Here is an 18,268-nt window from a genome sequence, read left to right as displayed (position 1 = left end):
ACTTTTAGGTTGTGAACACTCTTTTTTTGAGCATTTAAAACCTTTTAAGTTTGAAAAATTGATATTTTGAGCAATGAGGAATAAATTACGAGCATTTCACCATTTTTGATAAAAATAGGCTTGTTTTGGAAAGATTAGTCTCAATTTTTTTCAAAAATGGATTGTAGCGGAAACAGGGCAACATATGGAAATAAATATTGAATACAGATCTGATTTGTATCATAAGGAAATAAACATCTCAATTACAAGGCAATAAGATACAGCCGATTATTGTATTTCCAAAGTTGTTGGCATGCCACATGACTGAATCCAATATTTATTAGTTTGTGAAGTGGGTTAAAAATGATTTCTCATTTAATTAACTTGCCAATCCATCAAGAATCTTAGGATTAGTAACTATCATTGGGTTTTCATAAAGCAATCATGTTAGGAGTTGACAAGGAAACATAACAGGGAGATGCGGGAATACGGGTTCACTCAGTTAAGTAGACCACCAATCAAGTTGGATTGCTTGTGGTTCAATGGGTCGGATTGACTTGGTTGGTTGTTCGGTTCTTATTGGCTTAGTTGTAGCGGATATTCTCCCAAGATCCTGTTGTGCTTTCCCTGCAAGTTTCTAATATAGTTGGTCATCAGGAAAAATCTGTTGTATGCATGTTTAAAATAGAAATCTTCATCATCATTTTGTTTGATGTTAATTGATTATTTCCTAAATTTGTTTGGTATTGTGTAATAAAAAAAACTCTTGTAAATAAATTTTATTATTAGAGTTTTTATCTTTGGGCAAATTCGGTATACCCTGACAAGGGGATGTTACAGAGTTTTTCAAAAAAATTGGTTCTTGGGCTCAGTGACTTAAATCTGCATAAGCTTGCTGCCATAAAAATTCAATGGGTATTTACTGAGCTGGCAAAGTATGGTGTTGGGTACTACAGATGTTTATCTCTAGCTTGATAGCTATCAGACGACATGGAAGAAACTATTGGTCAACATTTTTTATTTCCTTAGGCTTAGATGTAAAGAAAAACTATTCACAGTTTGTTTTCATCTTCACCAAGCATGCAGATGTAGCTCTGCATTCTTTGTTGATCAATTTATTTGCCTTTATGCCAAGTCGTAAGTACAAGACACTGATGTGGGCATTGTAATTTGAATTTTCTTTTTCCAAAGACTGTTTCCCCATATCTGGAATGATCGTAGCTTCTTACTATCATTACTTCGATGGCATGCTTTGAGCTTTGTTAAGGTGGAAGCCAAGAAACACCAGGGATCAGCAAAATCCAACTTGTCTTTTTCATCTTAATTATTTTTTTACTTCGTTTCCATGCCATGCTGGCTTTTTCCATGCTTGTCAACTCATCCTTCAAGACACTTCCTTTTAAGAGTATAACACCTCCTGTTAATGGAGGAACTACTGTCCTCAGCACAAGCACAGTGGACATTATTTCAACAAGTTTTAATTTCTAAAGTCAATGGTAAAGGCACTTCTAGTCGAGCAAAAGATCATCCTAGAGACTTAGAGATTCAGTTAACACCAGTTCTTATTCTTTCCAGTATTCTTATGGTCCATCTCTTCTGTACCATCAGTTGGAAGTTCTGCTAATTCACAACTGGCAAATAAAAAATATGTTGGTGGAATTTATACTTGAAAACAGCAATCAGAAGAACCTAATGTCATGGGAGTGGGCAGATTAATTTTAGTTACCAACTTCAATTTATTTGCATATGCACAATTGTTAATCGGTTGAGGATGCACTATCCACGCTCATTACTTGTAACTGTTCAGTTTTGAGTCACCCATCAAAGAAATAGTAGACTGATGTTACTTAATTTGATTGTTGTGGTTTAAAGTTGTTGAATTGGATTTGGAATCGCAATTGGATACATGGGTGCGGCAATTTTAAAAAAAAAGTATTGTATATGTTTTGTCATATCTGTAGAAAAAAGCATTTAAAAATCATATATGTATATAATTATAAATTAATATATATTAAAAATTGCATTTATTAATTATAAATTAATATCTATATATGTTAAAAAATAAATATATTAATTATAAATTAAAAACAAAATCTTACCAAATATGATGCATACAAAGAACAATGAATAGAGTAAACGCGTTATAAATAAAAAATATTGACAAATTGTTTTTATTCTTTACCAAATACATAATAAGAATTTCTTGAAGCCCTGTTTGATTCAGATGCAAGTTCGGGTAAGACACATGCCTGGAAACGGCATCATGTTCAGACCATTCAGTAATTTAGCTGCAGTTTGAGACTTATAGTTCTCACGAACTGCTTTCAGACAGAACATTGACGAAATTTCGTCAAGTAGAAAGATCTTTTGATTGAACTTTGGTGACAAAATTTGTGCTGTTCTTTATTACCATTGTGCAGTATTTAAAAGATCAAATACAAAAGGCTGTGCTCTGTAGAAATTTTAGTTATTTAATCTAATGGCTGTCAGCTTACATAAAATCTACATTGATTTAAAAATTATAAGATGTCTTTTCATATAGCATATGTATTTCTTTGAGGCAGTACTTAATGGGTTTTACAAAATTTGATTACTTGGATGCTATTTTCAGCACTACTTACTTTTCTCTGCTTTATCTGATATCTGTAATCCATCATCAAGTATGCTATCATTAATTTTAGTAGTTAATGGAATAATTTCTTGCCATGTGCATATTGAGATGTACAAAATCCTTTATATAAGGAGAGAATATGAATAATGGCTAGGGTCTGGGTAAATACTTCCAGTTGTTACCTAATGTGAAAACTACAACAGGTAGTTAAGGTTCAGCTTTCAACTGAAATTTCAAATATAGTTTTTTAGTGCTTCAAAATTTATTATTTTGCAATAATTGAAATTTGCTTTTTGATGCAGGCCTCATGCCCGGAATTGGACAGGCTATGCCAGGAGTATTCACTTCAATGTTTCCATTTGCTGGTGGTACTCAAGTACGTTCACCAAGACTGATTTATCTTGCAATCCTGTTGTTTGATCTTATATATTGAATTAACATTGCAGTGCCAATACTTTCAAAATCTGGTCCACTATTTTGGTTGATAAGTGATTCAGACAGTCCTTTATCAAGTGATCAAATTTATGCCAATAAATACAGTAATGTTTCTTTTCTTTGAGCTATCCTGAGGCTGACTGAGGCCTTTGTGTTGAGCTGATTGAGATTTGCCTTTATCCTTGTGAAATGATTTGACAGTGAAGGCTTTTTCTGAGGAGGATGAAGTGACACTACTACCAAATTGTTGTTTCCAACAGTTGTGCTGCAAAAGTTTGGTGCACAAGTCTGGAAACTTTAAGTCAACATTAGCTGCAGTAATGTTGAGCGTTTCGATGAAGTGCTCATAGGAATGAGGTAGATTGTCCTTAAATCTTTGTCAGATGCTCCTGTAAGAACATACACTCAGCCATAATGATAGAAAATAGCTGGTTGTTCAGGAAGAACACAGGACTCTTATTTGATGTCCCAATGGAGTTCCTTCAAAATAGTTCAGATCTCTGCAGCTGTTTTGCCAGATGGTACTTTCGGTAGCTGATCATTGGTAACTGAAAGTTTGATAAGCATAACTGTTTCTTGGTTGTGCTCATCAAACTTATCCTTATCTTGTCTAGGTTCAGTAGGATGAGTCTCTTTACCTGAAACAAGCTCATCAAGATGACAATATTCAAATATAGTCATCATCAGTTGCTTCCATATGTTGCAATTTTTGTTGATGAATTGCTGATTGCCTTCTAATTATATTAGTCAAAGATGCCATCTGCACACTTTCCAAGGCACAACAAATGAGAAATTCTGAAAAGGCAAAAATTTGATTACAAAATCCAAGGCTTAAATCCCAATGCACAGAGGCATATCCAGGTACAAACTTAAAAACAAGGACTGGCCAAATAACAATGTACGGATTTTTCAGACCCAATTTTTCCTGATGAAGAACCAGAAATATTTGCAAAAAACCCATAAAGAATACATAGGTGAAAATTTATACTGACCAAACAATTAAAGGGATTATAGAAAACCCTAGCTGGCGGGAAAAAAGGTGTGCAAACACTGAAAAATGGCAAGAACCAGTACACAGAAGTTCACAGGGTTGAAGAAAAGCCCTAGCTAAGAATAAAACCCTTGAAAAAACTCACTGCAAATCACAAAATGCCATGGAAACCAGAAACCAGAAAGTAGTGTCGTATGAGCTGAATAGAAGACCTGTCATGGATTTTGCCTCTGTAAAATGTGAAATACGTTTGCATCTGCAAAAACACAGGCTGCAAATTTGTGTAGCGACCTTATTAAGGCAGTAAATCATCATGAAATGGTTGCGTGAGCTAGATAAATTTGACCACAGGCCAGTATTTTTTTCTTCGTTGCAGAAAAGATCATGTGCAGAATTTGTGTTTTTATGATCCATGAATTATCAAACTTCAATATTTGAGCCATGAGTTGCAGAAAAATGGAAGAATGTGGGCGGTTCTACAGAGGAGGAAGGTGAGACTAGGCAAAATGACTACCAGAAACCTGCTAATTTCCACCAGAAATCCTCAATGGAAAACAATGCAACTTTAAACCTTCTAGAAAAGCTCTCAAATTTTTTTTATTCGAAATATTTATTGAAGAAATTTTTAAAATTGTTTTTATACCCGCTCTGATACCATGTTTTGGTAAAACAATGAAGGAATTAAATTGAATGATTGAATGATTAGAAAACAGATGTTCCTATAAGGAGACGTGTAAAATAGAAACAATCTAATATTTATACTAAGTTGCGATGCCGACTGTTAAATAATTAATAATAAAGATATTATTCTGATATTCATTTTGTCAGCAGTTTTGTAGGTTGTGATGGATGCCATAAGATTAAATAGATATAATATCAAATCTTTTTTTCTAGCAACTGAAATGAACGTGTCGAATTGTAGAGGCTTCTAATGTATTGTTAAATATTCACATTTATACTGCAAAAGCCTCAACAACTTTATGTCTTAACAAATCAAAGGTTTGCTAACCAATTGAAGGCTTTTGCAGATTTAAATTGTCCTGCGATACAAAGTTGTTTATATATATATATATATAAAGAATATGCAGCAATATCAAAATAGATGTAAATAACTAGTGTAAATTACAATATGTGGTAATTTAGCAAGAACTCTATAACACTGAAGTAAACATTAATAATTAACACAATAAACTAGATAGCACTATACAATACGAGATTAATCTTTAAATATTTAGTCCGAGTCCAACCACTGGAACTGCTACCTTCATTTTTGGGCGATTTTCAATACACTTCTTCATGCTGATATGATTACAACATTTTTGCAGAGCCTTAACTTGCATCTAGAGGCTAAAAATTTCCGTTGTTCTGATGCTGAATCTGTCCATTTCTGCTAAAACTGTTCGCTTCTTCTTTGCTCTGTTGAAATATAAAATCGTGTTATAAACACATTAGTTGTCTGTTTAATGTACAATGTTATGGTTACAGTTTTCATGGACTTAATGAGTAGGTATACAAATCGTAGAAAAGGTGCTGTTCTACTGCTCGACTTTTATGCCTTGTTGGGTCCTATTTTAATTTAATTCCTCGTATATGCATTTGTTTCCTGAAGCCTTTTAAGACTGTTGACCATAGCTTTGCAGGTTTGTTTAAACTTAAATTTACATGCCTAATTGAAGTCTATTCTGTTGTGTAGGCAACTAGACATGCTCGAAGAGTATATGTTGGTGGATTACCTCCTACTGCCAATGAACAGGTGAGTTGATGTGTAGACATGTTAAGTCTTTCTAGTTTAACATTTTTACTAAGGGCTTTATTTGTAGTCTAAATTAAAGCCGATTCCTGATGCAGAATGTTGCTGCATATTTTAGTCAGGTGATGACAGCCATTGGAGGAAACACTGCTGGGCCAGGTATCTATAATCTAGTTAAATGGTGCATATTTCCAGAGATGTTAAACATTGGTTGCTCACTGTAGTGTGAATACTTGCCGTCAAACACTTACAAGGAAACATTTTCAGGGGATGCCGTTGTTAATGTCTACATCAACCAGGAGAAGAGATTTGCCTTTGTTGAAATGCGTACAGCTGAGGAAGCCAGCAATGCCATGGCATTGGATGGGATTGTTTATGAGGTATTACTCTAGTTTGGAACCTGGAAAATCTAATCAAATCATGTGATGGATTCCTGTTCTATTTTAAATCCTTGTGTGTACCAGACTTTTTTATAAGAATTTTGTAAGACTTTTTTATCCTTGGATGAAATTGTATACTTTGATTGGTTCTTGTTGCTGTTTAATCACCTTTCTGCAATGTCAGTTAGAGCTTCAACACCGTATTCCCAACATTTTAATCGATGCTGCCCAAGGTATTGGGGATGATAATGGCAGTTATGAGTCGGATCCCACAAATTTCTTAATATGTTTTTGGTATTTTGTATGCTTTTATGTTTTATATATTTGTGTTTGTTAATAATGATAGCTTTGGTCAGATGAAGATGAATGATGATTATCAATAGAATGATCTATGATTCTATGCATGCATGTATATCAATATACATTGAGTATATTGATATACATACATACATAATTAAACGTTAAACCAAAAATCATTATATTAATCATATGAGAATTTAATTCACCATTCATGCTAACCAACTTGATTATCATTACTGTTATTTCTTCGAAGTAGAAATCTGCATATATCAATCTGCATGAAGTTGATATTGAATATCATTATCTTTTCTATATAAATGAGTATCGATTTAATCGACATTCAACATAAATTACTTCCATCGATAATGTATAAATTATTAAATTGCATCAATTATATATCAGTTTCTTATCTTATTATTTGCTATATTACCGATAACAATTTGTTAATATTACTTTGATTAGAGATTCCGGTTATGAAATGGTTTGTAGACATGGTGATGGAGAGACATGTCTATGTCATCTATCAACATGTCTCTTCAAACAAATATATATTCCAAACCAGATCGATGAAATGACAAGTATCGAAATCATTAGTGCAGGTCATTTGGAGTTCGATCTCTCTATTCTATAGTCAGAAATTTGTGATACAAATTCAGAAATAAGTAAAGTATTATCAATATCAGAATTATCCACATTTATTGTGACATATTATCGTCTCATTGTTCTGATAGCAACCTGCAAAGAATTGTAAGTTAGTAAGAGCATTATTCTAGAGATAATAAACTTAAAAACAACTATATTCCTACTCAACAATAAATCTAATCTACTTTAATATGGTATCAGAGCCAGGTTAAGGAAGATCCGATTAGATTTGAGATAGCAGATAATCTAGAACATCAATTTGCTCTTAAAAGAGAAATCACATTCTATTCTTCATAATGACAAGTGGAATCAGATTCAAAGATCATCCTCAGTCCATTCACTAATCCTACTCATGCCCCAATGGAAGATAAATTTGGGGATGCAACATTTAGATTCTTCTTTTTTGATCAGTTTCTTCTTGTTTGATCGGTGCATTTAGATTCTTCTTACATTATGGTCAAACCTAAATGAATTAATTGTGACCTAAGTTTACTCATGCATATATCCACTTGAATTAAAGGGTACTGATATTAAATGATTTTCCAATATAACTTTTCAGTTTTCTAATTAGTTCTTTACTCTCTTGATTGCACATTCCAACATCCAAGGAGGACATAGGTTAAGTGTGGTGAGTATATAGGTTCTCACCATGAGAACCTCAATTTGCTATTTTTAGTAATCTTTATATTTATTATAATGTAAAATTATATAATTATTTTTAGTAATCTTTATATTTATTATAATGTAAAATATATAATTATTGTTAGTAATCTTTATATTTATTATAATATAAAATTATATAATAACTGGTTTCAGAGCATCTAATTATACTTGAAGATGTGCCTCTTTTTACATGAATGCCCCCCATCTTCCTCTCCTTTATAATAAGGTGCATAATTGTTGGGGTGCGACCCAAGCTATTGAGATATACATAGGGGTTGGATCCTACTCCTACCCACACTAGGATAACACAATTGGATTAGCATAGATATTGTTAGGGGCTCAAGGGACTATTACGATATTAGATAGTTTCTATTTACTCTCTTTCTTATTTTTTTCTGATGGTCACTCTATTTGTAATGTTTCCATAAACTCCTTCTGTTCGTTATGGAAACTTTCTTTTTTGTTCTTTTTCATTCTTCAAGAATGTTTCTATTTCCTCTCTCCTGTTCATTATAGAAACATTATCTTTTATCTAGTATATATAGATCATTCATGATCTTTGTTTAATAACACATTCATTATTTTACCATAATATGGTATCAGAGCAAATTCTTAGCCCAAGATTTTTTTATTTTTTTTTGAAATTGTTAGTTCAAAATTTTCAAAATATTTGCCCAAGTGTGTTCAAAATTTGCATCTACTTTTTTTCCTCCAAACCCGACTAGGAATTTGGCATTCAATTTTTTCTCTGCAATTTCGTGGCCTTCTTTTTGGGCATTTTTTAGCTCACTTTTTTTGCACATCTTCTGCAAAGTCCGGCATCTAGGGTGTTTCAAACCATGTCTCCGATTTTTGTCCAGCAGTTTAGTTTTCCACCATTTTTTACAGTCAAATGTGACATTTTTTGTTTTTTTAAAAATGGCTAGGGTTTCTTTTGAAACTCTCTTTTTCCATGCCGGTTTAAATTTTTTTTTGTAGATTCTTGGTGGGTTTTTGCAGATTTTAATTGGGTTAGGCTCACTTTTTTCTGCATTGTTTTTTGTGCCCCGATTTTTGAGCCAGTGGATTCAAAATCTAACATCAGATACTTTGTGGGTTTTTCGAGAGCTTATCAAGGTGTCTCTTCAAATTTTCTGGGTCTTCCATCAATTTGTCTTGAAGTTTGTGCCATCTCAGATTTTTCACGTTTTTTCATTGAAAAACGTGCAATGGCATCTCTCACCAGTCTCATGCTAGTAGGCAGTTAGCGTTTCAATGGAAAGAACTACAACACTTGGAGGTAGAGAATGATGACGATCTTCAAGTACCGTCGCCTTGAGGCGCTTGTTCTGGGTACCAAGACTTGTCCTACCACAGTCAATGCTGCCGCAAACCAACATTGCAGTTAATGCAGACCTCTCTCATCAACTTGAGGCTTCCTTTTACGCTTTTTAAGGACATGCAAATTTATGTTTTTTGAAGATAGATTGACAGAGAGGGTATTATGATATTAGATAGTTCCTATTTACTCTCTTTTTTTTTTTTAATGGTCACTCTATTTGTAATTTTTCCATAAACTCCTATTCGTTATGGAAACTTTCTTTTCCATAAAGGTTTCTATTTTCTCTCTGCTGTTCATTATAGAAACATTCTCTTGTATCTTGTATATATAGATCATTCATGATCTTTGTGTTAGATCATTCATGATATTTGTTTAATAACAAATTCATTATTTTTAATTTTACCATAATATGGTATTAGAGCAAATTCATGGCCGAAATTTTTAAATTTCATTTTTGAAATTATTAGTTCAAAAATTTCAAAATATTTGCCCGAGTGTGTTCAAAATTTGCATCTATTTTTTTTCCTCCAAACCCGTCTAGGGATTTGGCATTCAATTCTTTGTCAGCAATTTTCTGGCCTTTTTGGGCATTTTCGAGCTAGTGTTTTCTGCACATCTTCTGCAAAGGCCGACGTTTAGGGTGTTTCAAACCTTGTCTCTGATTTTCGTCTAATAGTTTCATTTTCCACCATTTTTTTCCAGTCAAATCTGCCATTTTTTGTTTTTTTATAAAAATGGCTAGGGTTTCTTTTGAAACTCTCTCTTTCCATGCTGGTTTTAAAAACTTTTGTAGATTCTTGGTGGATTTTTGCAGGTTTTAACTGGGTTAGTCTCACTTTTTTCTGGGTGCATTGTTTTGTGCCTCGATTTTTGAGTCAGCAGATTCAAAATCTAACATCAGATACTTTGTGGGTTTTTCGAGATCTTATCAGGGTGTCTTCAAATTTTCTCGGTCTTCCATCAATCTGTCTCAAAGTTTGTGCCATCTCAGATTTTTTCACACTTTTTCATTGAAAAACATGCAATGGCATCTCTCGTCAGTCTCATGCTGGAAGGCAATCATTGTTTCAACGGAAAGAACTAACAACACCTAGAGGCAAAGAATGATGACGATTTTCAAGTACCGTCGCCTTGAGGCTCTTGTTCTGGGTACCAAGACTTGTCCTACCATAGTCAATGCTACCACAGACCAACATTGCAGAACATGCAGACCTCTCATCAACCCGAGCCTTCCTTTTACGCTTTTTAAGGACATGCAAATTTGTGTTTTTTGAAGATAGATTGATCATTAAGGGAGGGTATTACGATATTAGATAGTTCCTATTTACTTTCTCTTCCGTTTTTTTCTAATGGTCACTCTATTTGTAACGTTCTCGTAAACTCCTGTTCGTTATGGAAACTTTCTTTTCCATAAAGGTTTCTATATCCTCTCTCCTGTTTGTTATAGAAACATTCTCTTGTATCTTGTATATATAGATCATTCATGATCTTTGTTTAATAACACATATATTATTTTACCATAGTAGGGATCGGGGCAGAGGCCAATATGGCTTATTGTGAGGGAGACAAAGACTGATTTTTTAGTGGGAGGGTGTTCAACTATAGAGAGGGAGGAGGTTGGTGAGAACTCCAAATTTAGGATGGGGGCTCCCTCTCCTAGAGATTCCCTCCCCTTTGACATGGAAAAGGAAAGAGCTTACTAATTTGTATCAAGGACCCCTAAGACATGGAAAAGGAAAGAGCTTACTAATTTGTATCAGCATTTAGTTGAACCAAAGATCTATCTTGCTTAACTATTCAGTAATTGTCAATCTTGTTTTGTTTGGGTTTTACTCAATTGCTGCCTATAGTACACTGTGTCCTCAAATATTTTATTGTTCTTTGAATATCAGCTAAATTTAGGTAAGTGATGTAGTGTTCAAAGTGGAGTAATGTTAATATTTCATTTTAATGATAAAATATCTTGAATTTGTAACAAAAATATCGAGGAGATAATGTGCCCTTAATTGAAATTATGTAGAATAGTAAAAGAATTGGAGATCTTTGTACTCTTGTTGTGCCACTTTTAAGGACAGCCAGATGTATGCCCTCCACGCCACAAGGTTAGAGAATTTTGGACTTTGGACCTCTCCAATGAGGAAGGAGTAACCCTTGGTCACCTCAATTGTTTTTGGCAACTTTGGGGAACATGTTGTGTGCACCCTTCATCATGAAATGTTATGGTTCATTTCCTTGAATTTTTTTTTCCATGAGTGTTGGTGTTTAATATTCCCATATGCATGTAACATACTACATATACATGCTTAGAGACTTTTGTGCTCTGTCTTGTCTCTAGTGATACACAGAGATGCATCCTTGTGTGTTTTAGCTGTTGTCCCCGCTCTAGAAACGTCTTGAAGATAGGGGACGCCTTAGGGATGTTTCTAAAATGCTTGTTAGGATTAGAGAGACATAAATAACAATTACATTCAAAATAACCTATATCACAAAAGGAATAAAGCCCATATAAACGAACATAAGACACAAAGATTTAATGTGCCTCACTCGATCCTTGGGTTGGGTCCACCAAACAAGAAGTTCAATATTATTATCCAGTGATTTCAACCTGATTACTAGCTACAATCCCTTCAAACTCAATATTGCCGCAAGAAGCTACTAAACCATCATGCATCATAAAATCCCTAATCCTAAGCCATTTTATACAAGACATATGCCGCTTACAAAATTAGGGCTAAAATGTTGTCCAATAGAAAAAATAACTTCTGACGCCTTTTACAATAGTAAATTCATTTTTGGCCTCAGGGGTGTTGCACCCAAACCCTGCCTTGTATCACGATAGGGAGTGCGTCTGACCCCGCCCAGCTTTAGTTGCTGCCCCGGGACAAGGGGTGTTGCCCCTTGACCCCTAGCACGGGAGCGCTGCCCCCAAACCTCCATAGGAAAAAATGGGGGGAAACTTCTCCGAACAAAGCGGGGAAAAATTAACCTCCGAGTCTGATTAGGCTACATAACAACAATGCCCCCCTAAAAACATTTGCACAAGAAACATTCATGATTGGCAGGGATGTCACAGGAAGGCCATGGGATGGTTAGCCATTGTGGGGATGGAGGCGACGTCTGGACATTCCTTGATTGTCCCCTTCTTTCTAGAAGATTTTCAAACAAAAATAAAAGCACAAAAAGATTTTTTAATTGCCTTTTGTCAACCACGTGCTCTTCAAGCCGTAAAATTCCAACTTCAATTTTTTTAATTAGGCTTTTGACTTCATTTTTATATCCAAAAGAAAATTGTAACCGAGTAGCAATTTAAAAAGACGGAGGGTCTGAAGGTGCTGTTGGAAAATCATTCACAGTGACAGTGACAGGTTCTGATTTTGATGCAATGTTGGCACACGCCAATTAGAAGCAGCCATCATACTCTCCAATACGATGTTTTTGACATCTGTGAGTTTGTTATTTGACTTTTGTTGTGGAAGCTTGTAGCCTTTGGCCATTTTGGTGTATGCAGTATTACTATTTTTTCTTATGCACATTGACGTGAATTATGGAAACAATTAAATACTATTAATTTGTTCGATTCTCATGTGATCTCTGTTGTGTTTTATTTTTAATTCTATAATGTAAATGTCAATATGATTACATTTTCAACTCTCTCTCTCTCTCTCTCTCTCTCTCTCTCTCTATATATATATATATATATATATATATATATAGATAGATAGATACATAGATAGCCATCGCCTTTGCTGTGCCCTGGCATCCCAAAAAATGGCCTTAAAAACTGTTCCTGAAACACATCCCCCTGCCCCTCTCGCGGAATCTTGGTGGAACACAGCTTGTCTGTGTTCTTTAGTCTAGTTCATGATTTAATAGTTGAGTTTGCCTGTACAAATTTTTTATATGGTCCAGCCGGTCCAACTTTTTCAACATGATATTTGCATGAAAGAGTAAACTGTCTTAGTGTAAAGTCACATTTGAAAAAAAGAAGATTCATATTATTCAAATTTCTCGAAGAATTTGGGTTGCTTTTCATAATCGAAAGGAGAATTGATATTTTTCTTGTTTCTTTCATTAATTTTTTTTTTATTAATGATTTTCATAAATTCTCTTTGCTCTTTTGAAAAAGAGTCTTGCATTCATTTATTGTTTTGCCTGTGACAATCGTCCCTGGACATTAAGTTTTGCACACCTTTATTCTTTAGTTTAATGGGAACTTTAAACAGGTGCCAATCTTATTCCTACATTTGATAATTGTATATTTGAAAATATTTGCTGCCTCTGGTGAATCTCTTGGATAAGATGGTAAATGGTGGTGCTATTACTCTAGATATTTTCTAAATTCAGATAGAATGGTGCACTGGGGAGATATTTTTAATTCCTCATAAGAAAACTTTGCTTTTGTGTCAAATATAGTTCCAGATTTTTCTGTAGAATTTCAGCAATTAAAATTCGAAATGTATGGCTTAAATCAGGGTGTACCTGTTCGCGTGAAGAGACCAAGTGATTATAATCCTTTGCTGGCTGCTCCACTTGGACCAAGTCAACCAAGTTCTAATCTCAACCTGGCTGCTGTAGGATTGGTTCCCGGGTATGCTTTTAGTCTGCACTCATTAAAAGTTTTGATCTTATCTTTCCCAGACTATTAGTAAAAACTAAAAATTCAGTTGTTAGTAACTGGCTTCTTGAGAGTTTGGACTTATGACTAGCTACTGAATTCATGTGCTTTGTAGATCATCAAGTATTGCAGATGGACCTGATCGTATATTTGTTGGAGGTTTGCCATACTATCTAACAGAAGAACAGATTATTGATCTTCTTTCATCATTTGGGTATGTGAATGGCTTTCTTAGACACTAGTTGTTGTGATACTTAGAAAACTGTTGTATCTGAATCAAGTAATTTCATCTTCGTTCTATATATTTTTAGACCATTGGGTGCATTTGATCTCGTAAAGGATCGTGAGACAGGAAACTCCAAAGGTTATGGCTTCTGTGTCTACCAGGTTAGAATCTTACCATAATGAGTCCTACCAGTGTACATAGTGGGGCAATTATGCATATAATTTTAATGAATATGGGCTTCAATTTTCCTCTGGTTATATGTCAGGATCCGGCAGTGATTGATATTGCTTGTGCTGCTCTAAATGGTTTGAAGATGGGTGATAGAACACTCACTGTCAGACGAGCTTCGGCAAGGTTTGGGGGATCCATTATCATAGCTTCAAAACTTAATTGATACTTTTTAAATGGAGTTGCTGACCTGTATTTTTTAAATTATTACAATTTCTTATATACCAAAGTTTGGCAATTTTTGAGCTCTCTTTGAGAGAACTAAGAATTTAATAATTGTGAGGTTTATATTTTAAATTGGCACAGTATATGGCCTGTATTCAAAGCTATACCTTCTTAATCCTTTGATGTGTGTTGTGTTGTTTGAGTGGAGTTTTTCTTTGCATGTGTCATCTTACAATAGAAAATTAATTTACTCTTATATTTTCTTAAAGGGTGAATGGAGTATCAGTGTAGTAATTTCTAGTTCTTTTTCACATTTGTTTTCTAGTAACTGATGTATACTGGATTAAATGAAATGGTTTCATAACCATTCTGTCCTTAATTTCACATGCAGTGGCCAGCCTAAGCCTGAGCAGGTTGATGTTTTGGTTCATGCACAGCAACAAATTGCTGTTCAGGTCTTTGTAACAATCAAATTTTGCTGCTTTCTGCTTGGGTCCATATATTTCTCGTCTTTATTTTACTTTGCATGTCTACCAGAAGCTAGCTCTACAATTAAATGGAGCAGCTAGTATGTCTGGCATGATGCCGGGATTGTTAACAGAAACTGAAAGCAATAAACCGATCAATAATTCTACAAAAGTAGTTCGTCTTTCACAGGTATAAGCAACACTTGGCATTCCATTATCACCAAATTTCTTGTTTTTATTCTTGAATGATTGATATCATGCATATTAGGTTGTGGAACCTGAGGATCTGAGGGATGATAATGAGTATGAAGAGATTTTGGAAGATATGCGTGAGGAATGTGGAAAGTATGGTGAGTATTAAGATTTAGTATTGGCAAGCTTTACCATCTTTTGGTTTTAAAATAATTAGAGGTGCATTTTGTTAACAATATTTGATTCTGGTTTATATTAAAGATGCTCTTCTAAGATTGAAAAGTAATACTTACCTATTGTAGGAACATTGATAAATCTTGTTATCCCTCGTCCTGGACCATCCGAAAATGAAGCTTCATGTGGTGTGGGGATGGTAAAGTCAACCAAACACATTTCATATGTGCCATTTGTTTTAGAGTCTTTAAAGTTCTCATCTTTGCCATTCAGGCTTACTAGTTAACCTCCACTTTGCCATTTGCAGTTATTATGTATACTTGGGCACACTCAACCTTGATATTCAGTTATGCTATCCGTACTGACATCATAAACTATAATCAGGTTTTTGTTGAGTATTCTGATTCTCAAGCAGCAGCAAAAGCCATTTCAGCTCTTAATGGGCGCAAATTCGGTGGCAATGTTGTTCTTGCTACATTCTATCCTGAAGAGAAGTTTGAACAAGGAGATTATGGAGGCTGAAAGATACCAATTCTGTTGATCAGTAACATTAGCCCGGGACAGTGCTGAGTGTTTTTCTGTCTGTATTTGAATTCATTAACAGAATTCCTATATGTTAAATCATTCAAGGGTTGTATAGTTTATTTTATAATAAGTTATTCCAATCTGTGTTTCAGGTGTAAATTCTTCTATTGCGTTGTGTCATTTGGGTTTGGCCACACAAGATACGCATCGTTTATGTAGGCAATATTGTTGTTCTTGCAACATTCTATCCTGAAGAGAAGTTCAATCGAGGACTAAGGAGAGTATGGAGGCTGATACATGCCAATCTTGTCAATCAGTAACATTAACCCGAGATTATGCGAAAAGTATTTGTTGAATTCATTAACAGGACTCCTTTATTCTGAATTATATTGTTCATCTTTCAATTAGGTGCTTGTGATCTGTGTTTCAGTTTGAATTTTTCCATTGCATTAGGTAGTTGGGTATGGCCACAAAAGGTATAACTTGATCTAGAGAAACATTTTGTTATGCAGAATATTTTATCCAGTTCAGCCTTAATTTAAAAAAAATTGTTGTGGCACTTGTGCATGGCAGTATATTCTCTCACTTCGTAGCACATCATGCTCACTTGGCTGAATATCTGCTGGCTTCAGAAAGAGTACCAGAAAACATCAATTCTTGTCGGAAGATATAATTTTGAGATAGCATAATTTACTGAACCTACCGCACCCTACTTCTTGGCTACTAATTACAGCAGGCAAATTCAAGTCCTGGAAGTCAACTTAATGCCCGAGGTAAAAGCTCTTTGGAATGGCTAGCTTGAATCATGTAGAAACCTTACCTATTTGTACGGGATTGGTGATAAATGAAATGCAATATTCTGTTGTAATCATACTTAATTTAATATCAGGGATGGGTAAGTATGTATTGTTTGTTGTAGCAATATGAGTCATCGTTTGGATTGACATTGCTTGTGCTTCTATGATTGAGATCTGTTATTATGTGAATTACCATTCTATTCTTGAGGCCAGAAGGGCTTTATCATTTTTTTCTGGCGAAACACTTGATTCAAACCAGCAGGGACAACAATAACATTTATAAAACATAAAGCCCTTTGTTGACAACTACTGAATTTAAAGTAAGCAATTCTGCATTTTGTGTCTAAGATTTAATGTGAAGTTAGATGGCTGCTAACCAATATGTGAGGTACAATGCCGATATGTTTGTTGAATCAATATTTTATTCTTTGAAGTAGTGGGTACTGACTATGAGTGTTGTTAAGCAACCTTTGTATCATAACAAAGTAAATACAGAAAGACTGATCTAGTATGGTTGTCAGAAGGGCCATGTATTTATTTTCTCTACAACTTTCTGTTGTTCTGGTTGGCAAGTAATGGCATTAATGTCAAACAATAAGATGCTCTTGATTGCATCTTCTTTTGACATACTTGTCTGGTTCATAACTAAGTGACATTGGTTTGATAATCCAGTTAATGGTCTCTTCTTTATAATACTTTGACAATCACTTGATATTGGGATACAAGGTTATTACAGCATACATAGTTTACTCTAATTTTGATTACATATGTCATAAGAGGTTGAAGTTGTGATCATTTACAAGTTCAATCGCATGGTTTGAAAATAAATTGATTATCATATATGACAAAGTGATTCTTTGAAGATACACATCACCTATAAGCTTATACCAAATTATACATGCATAACATAAGGTCTTGACTTATTGTTAAGTCACTATTTACAAGGTTTATTTGATGGAAATTTAGTATAAGCCTACAGGTATTGATATAATCATATCTGTGAACATAAGCATTTGATACGCTTAAAGTATTTGTAAAAGTTTTTAAAACAAATGAGAGGGACTAAACTCCATCCCGGTTTAAGTTCGAAGTTTATATGACATTTATGTACAAAGGGCAAACCAAAGGGTTCAAGCTTATTTTTTTATTTCATTTTTCTGGCTCGTTTTTCCAAGCCCTTGGGCTTCTTACTTGTACATTCACGTAGTGTTGGTTGGAGAGAGTTGACACTTGACACAATGTTGGCTAGAGAGAGATGAAACTAGTTTTTGATAAACAAGTACAAGATGATTGTTCGATTTGGCATTTGACATTTTGAGATGGTTCTGGGATGTAAGGAAAACAAATGCCTTCATTCCATTATTTTCTATTTCTTTTGAAGAATTGAGTTTTTGTTTTTATTTTGTTGTTATCCAAGTTAATTCATTGTTTCTTGTAGTATTTGCACAGCAAATTTGTTTAATTTCTGGTTTGTGTTATAATAGGAAATCAAAGGAGTTTTTGTTTTTTTGGCGTGAATAGAGTTTTAGTCCTATGCTAGTTAGAGTAACAATTTTTTGTTTTGTTAAGATGGTGTCTAGTTTTGAAGACCCTTGTAAGGGTTTTTGAAAGGAGGTAAAGTTTTGTCAACCCTAGTGTATTGTCAAAGTGTTTTAATAGTATGTATTTGTAACCTGAGTTTTGAACGGTTTTGTATACCTTGGTTTCAAAATAGTTATGCATTTTTGTTGGTATCACATTAAAGTTTTGACTCATGATCAATTCCTTTTGTTTGTGGCAAGGTTGGGTATATTCTAGTAACCCAAGT

The 18,268-nt window shown here is 34.2% G+C and overlaps 1 protein-coding gene across 3 annotated transcripts in view; it reads left to right on the top strand.

Annotated features, from left to right (window-relative positions):
- The window catches only part of LOC149555475 (splicing factor U2af large subunit B-like), a 59,491-nt gene extending 42,881 nt beyond the window's left edge, over positions 1-16,610 (top strand). The window contains exons 5-19 of one of the 3 annotated variants that reach the window (XM_089829527.1): positions 2,893-2,966; positions 5,710-5,769; positions 5,865-5,925; positions 6,034-6,146; positions 13,545-13,660; positions 13,803-13,901; positions 13,999-14,074; positions 14,179-14,267; positions 14,698-14,761; positions 14,844-14,963; positions 15,042-15,123; positions 15,268-15,338; positions 15,524-15,719; positions 15,817-15,945; positions 16,238-16,610. In XM_089829527.1, the coding sequence (XP_089685653.1) occupies positions 2,893-2,966; positions 5,710-5,769; positions 5,865-5,925; positions 6,034-6,146; positions 13,545-13,660; positions 13,803-13,901; positions 13,999-14,074; positions 14,179-14,267; positions 14,698-14,761; positions 14,844-14,963; positions 15,042-15,123; positions 15,268-15,338; positions 15,524-15,661 (1,163 nt within the window). In that variant the 3' untranslated portion in view covers positions 15,662-15,719; positions 15,817-15,945; positions 16,238-16,610. Of the gene's footprint in view, positions 1-2,892; positions 2,967-5,709; positions 5,770-5,864; positions 5,926-6,033; positions 6,147-13,544; positions 13,661-13,802; positions 13,902-13,998; positions 14,075-14,178; positions 14,268-14,697; positions 14,762-14,843; positions 14,964-15,041; positions 15,124-15,267; positions 15,339-15,523; positions 15,720-15,816 lie in introns of all 3 variants that reach the window. The other 2 variants (XM_089829526.1, XM_089829525.1) reach the window with 2 other exon arrangements.
- Positions 16,611-18,268: the final 1,658 nt, after the last annotated feature.

The sequence above is a fragment of the Cupressus sempervirens genome, chromosome 5 (assembly GCF_028749045.1).
Source record: "Cupressus sempervirens isolate cs-2001-9-10 chromosome 5, ASM2874904v1, whole genome shotgun sequence".
In the NCBI taxonomy this organism is placed as follows: domain Eukaryota; kingdom Viridiplantae; phylum Streptophyta; class Pinopsida; order Cupressales; family Cupressaceae; genus Cupressus; species Cupressus sempervirens.
Note: the sequence above shows the minus strand (reverse complement) of the source record. Positions and strands in the feature narration are given on the sequence as shown.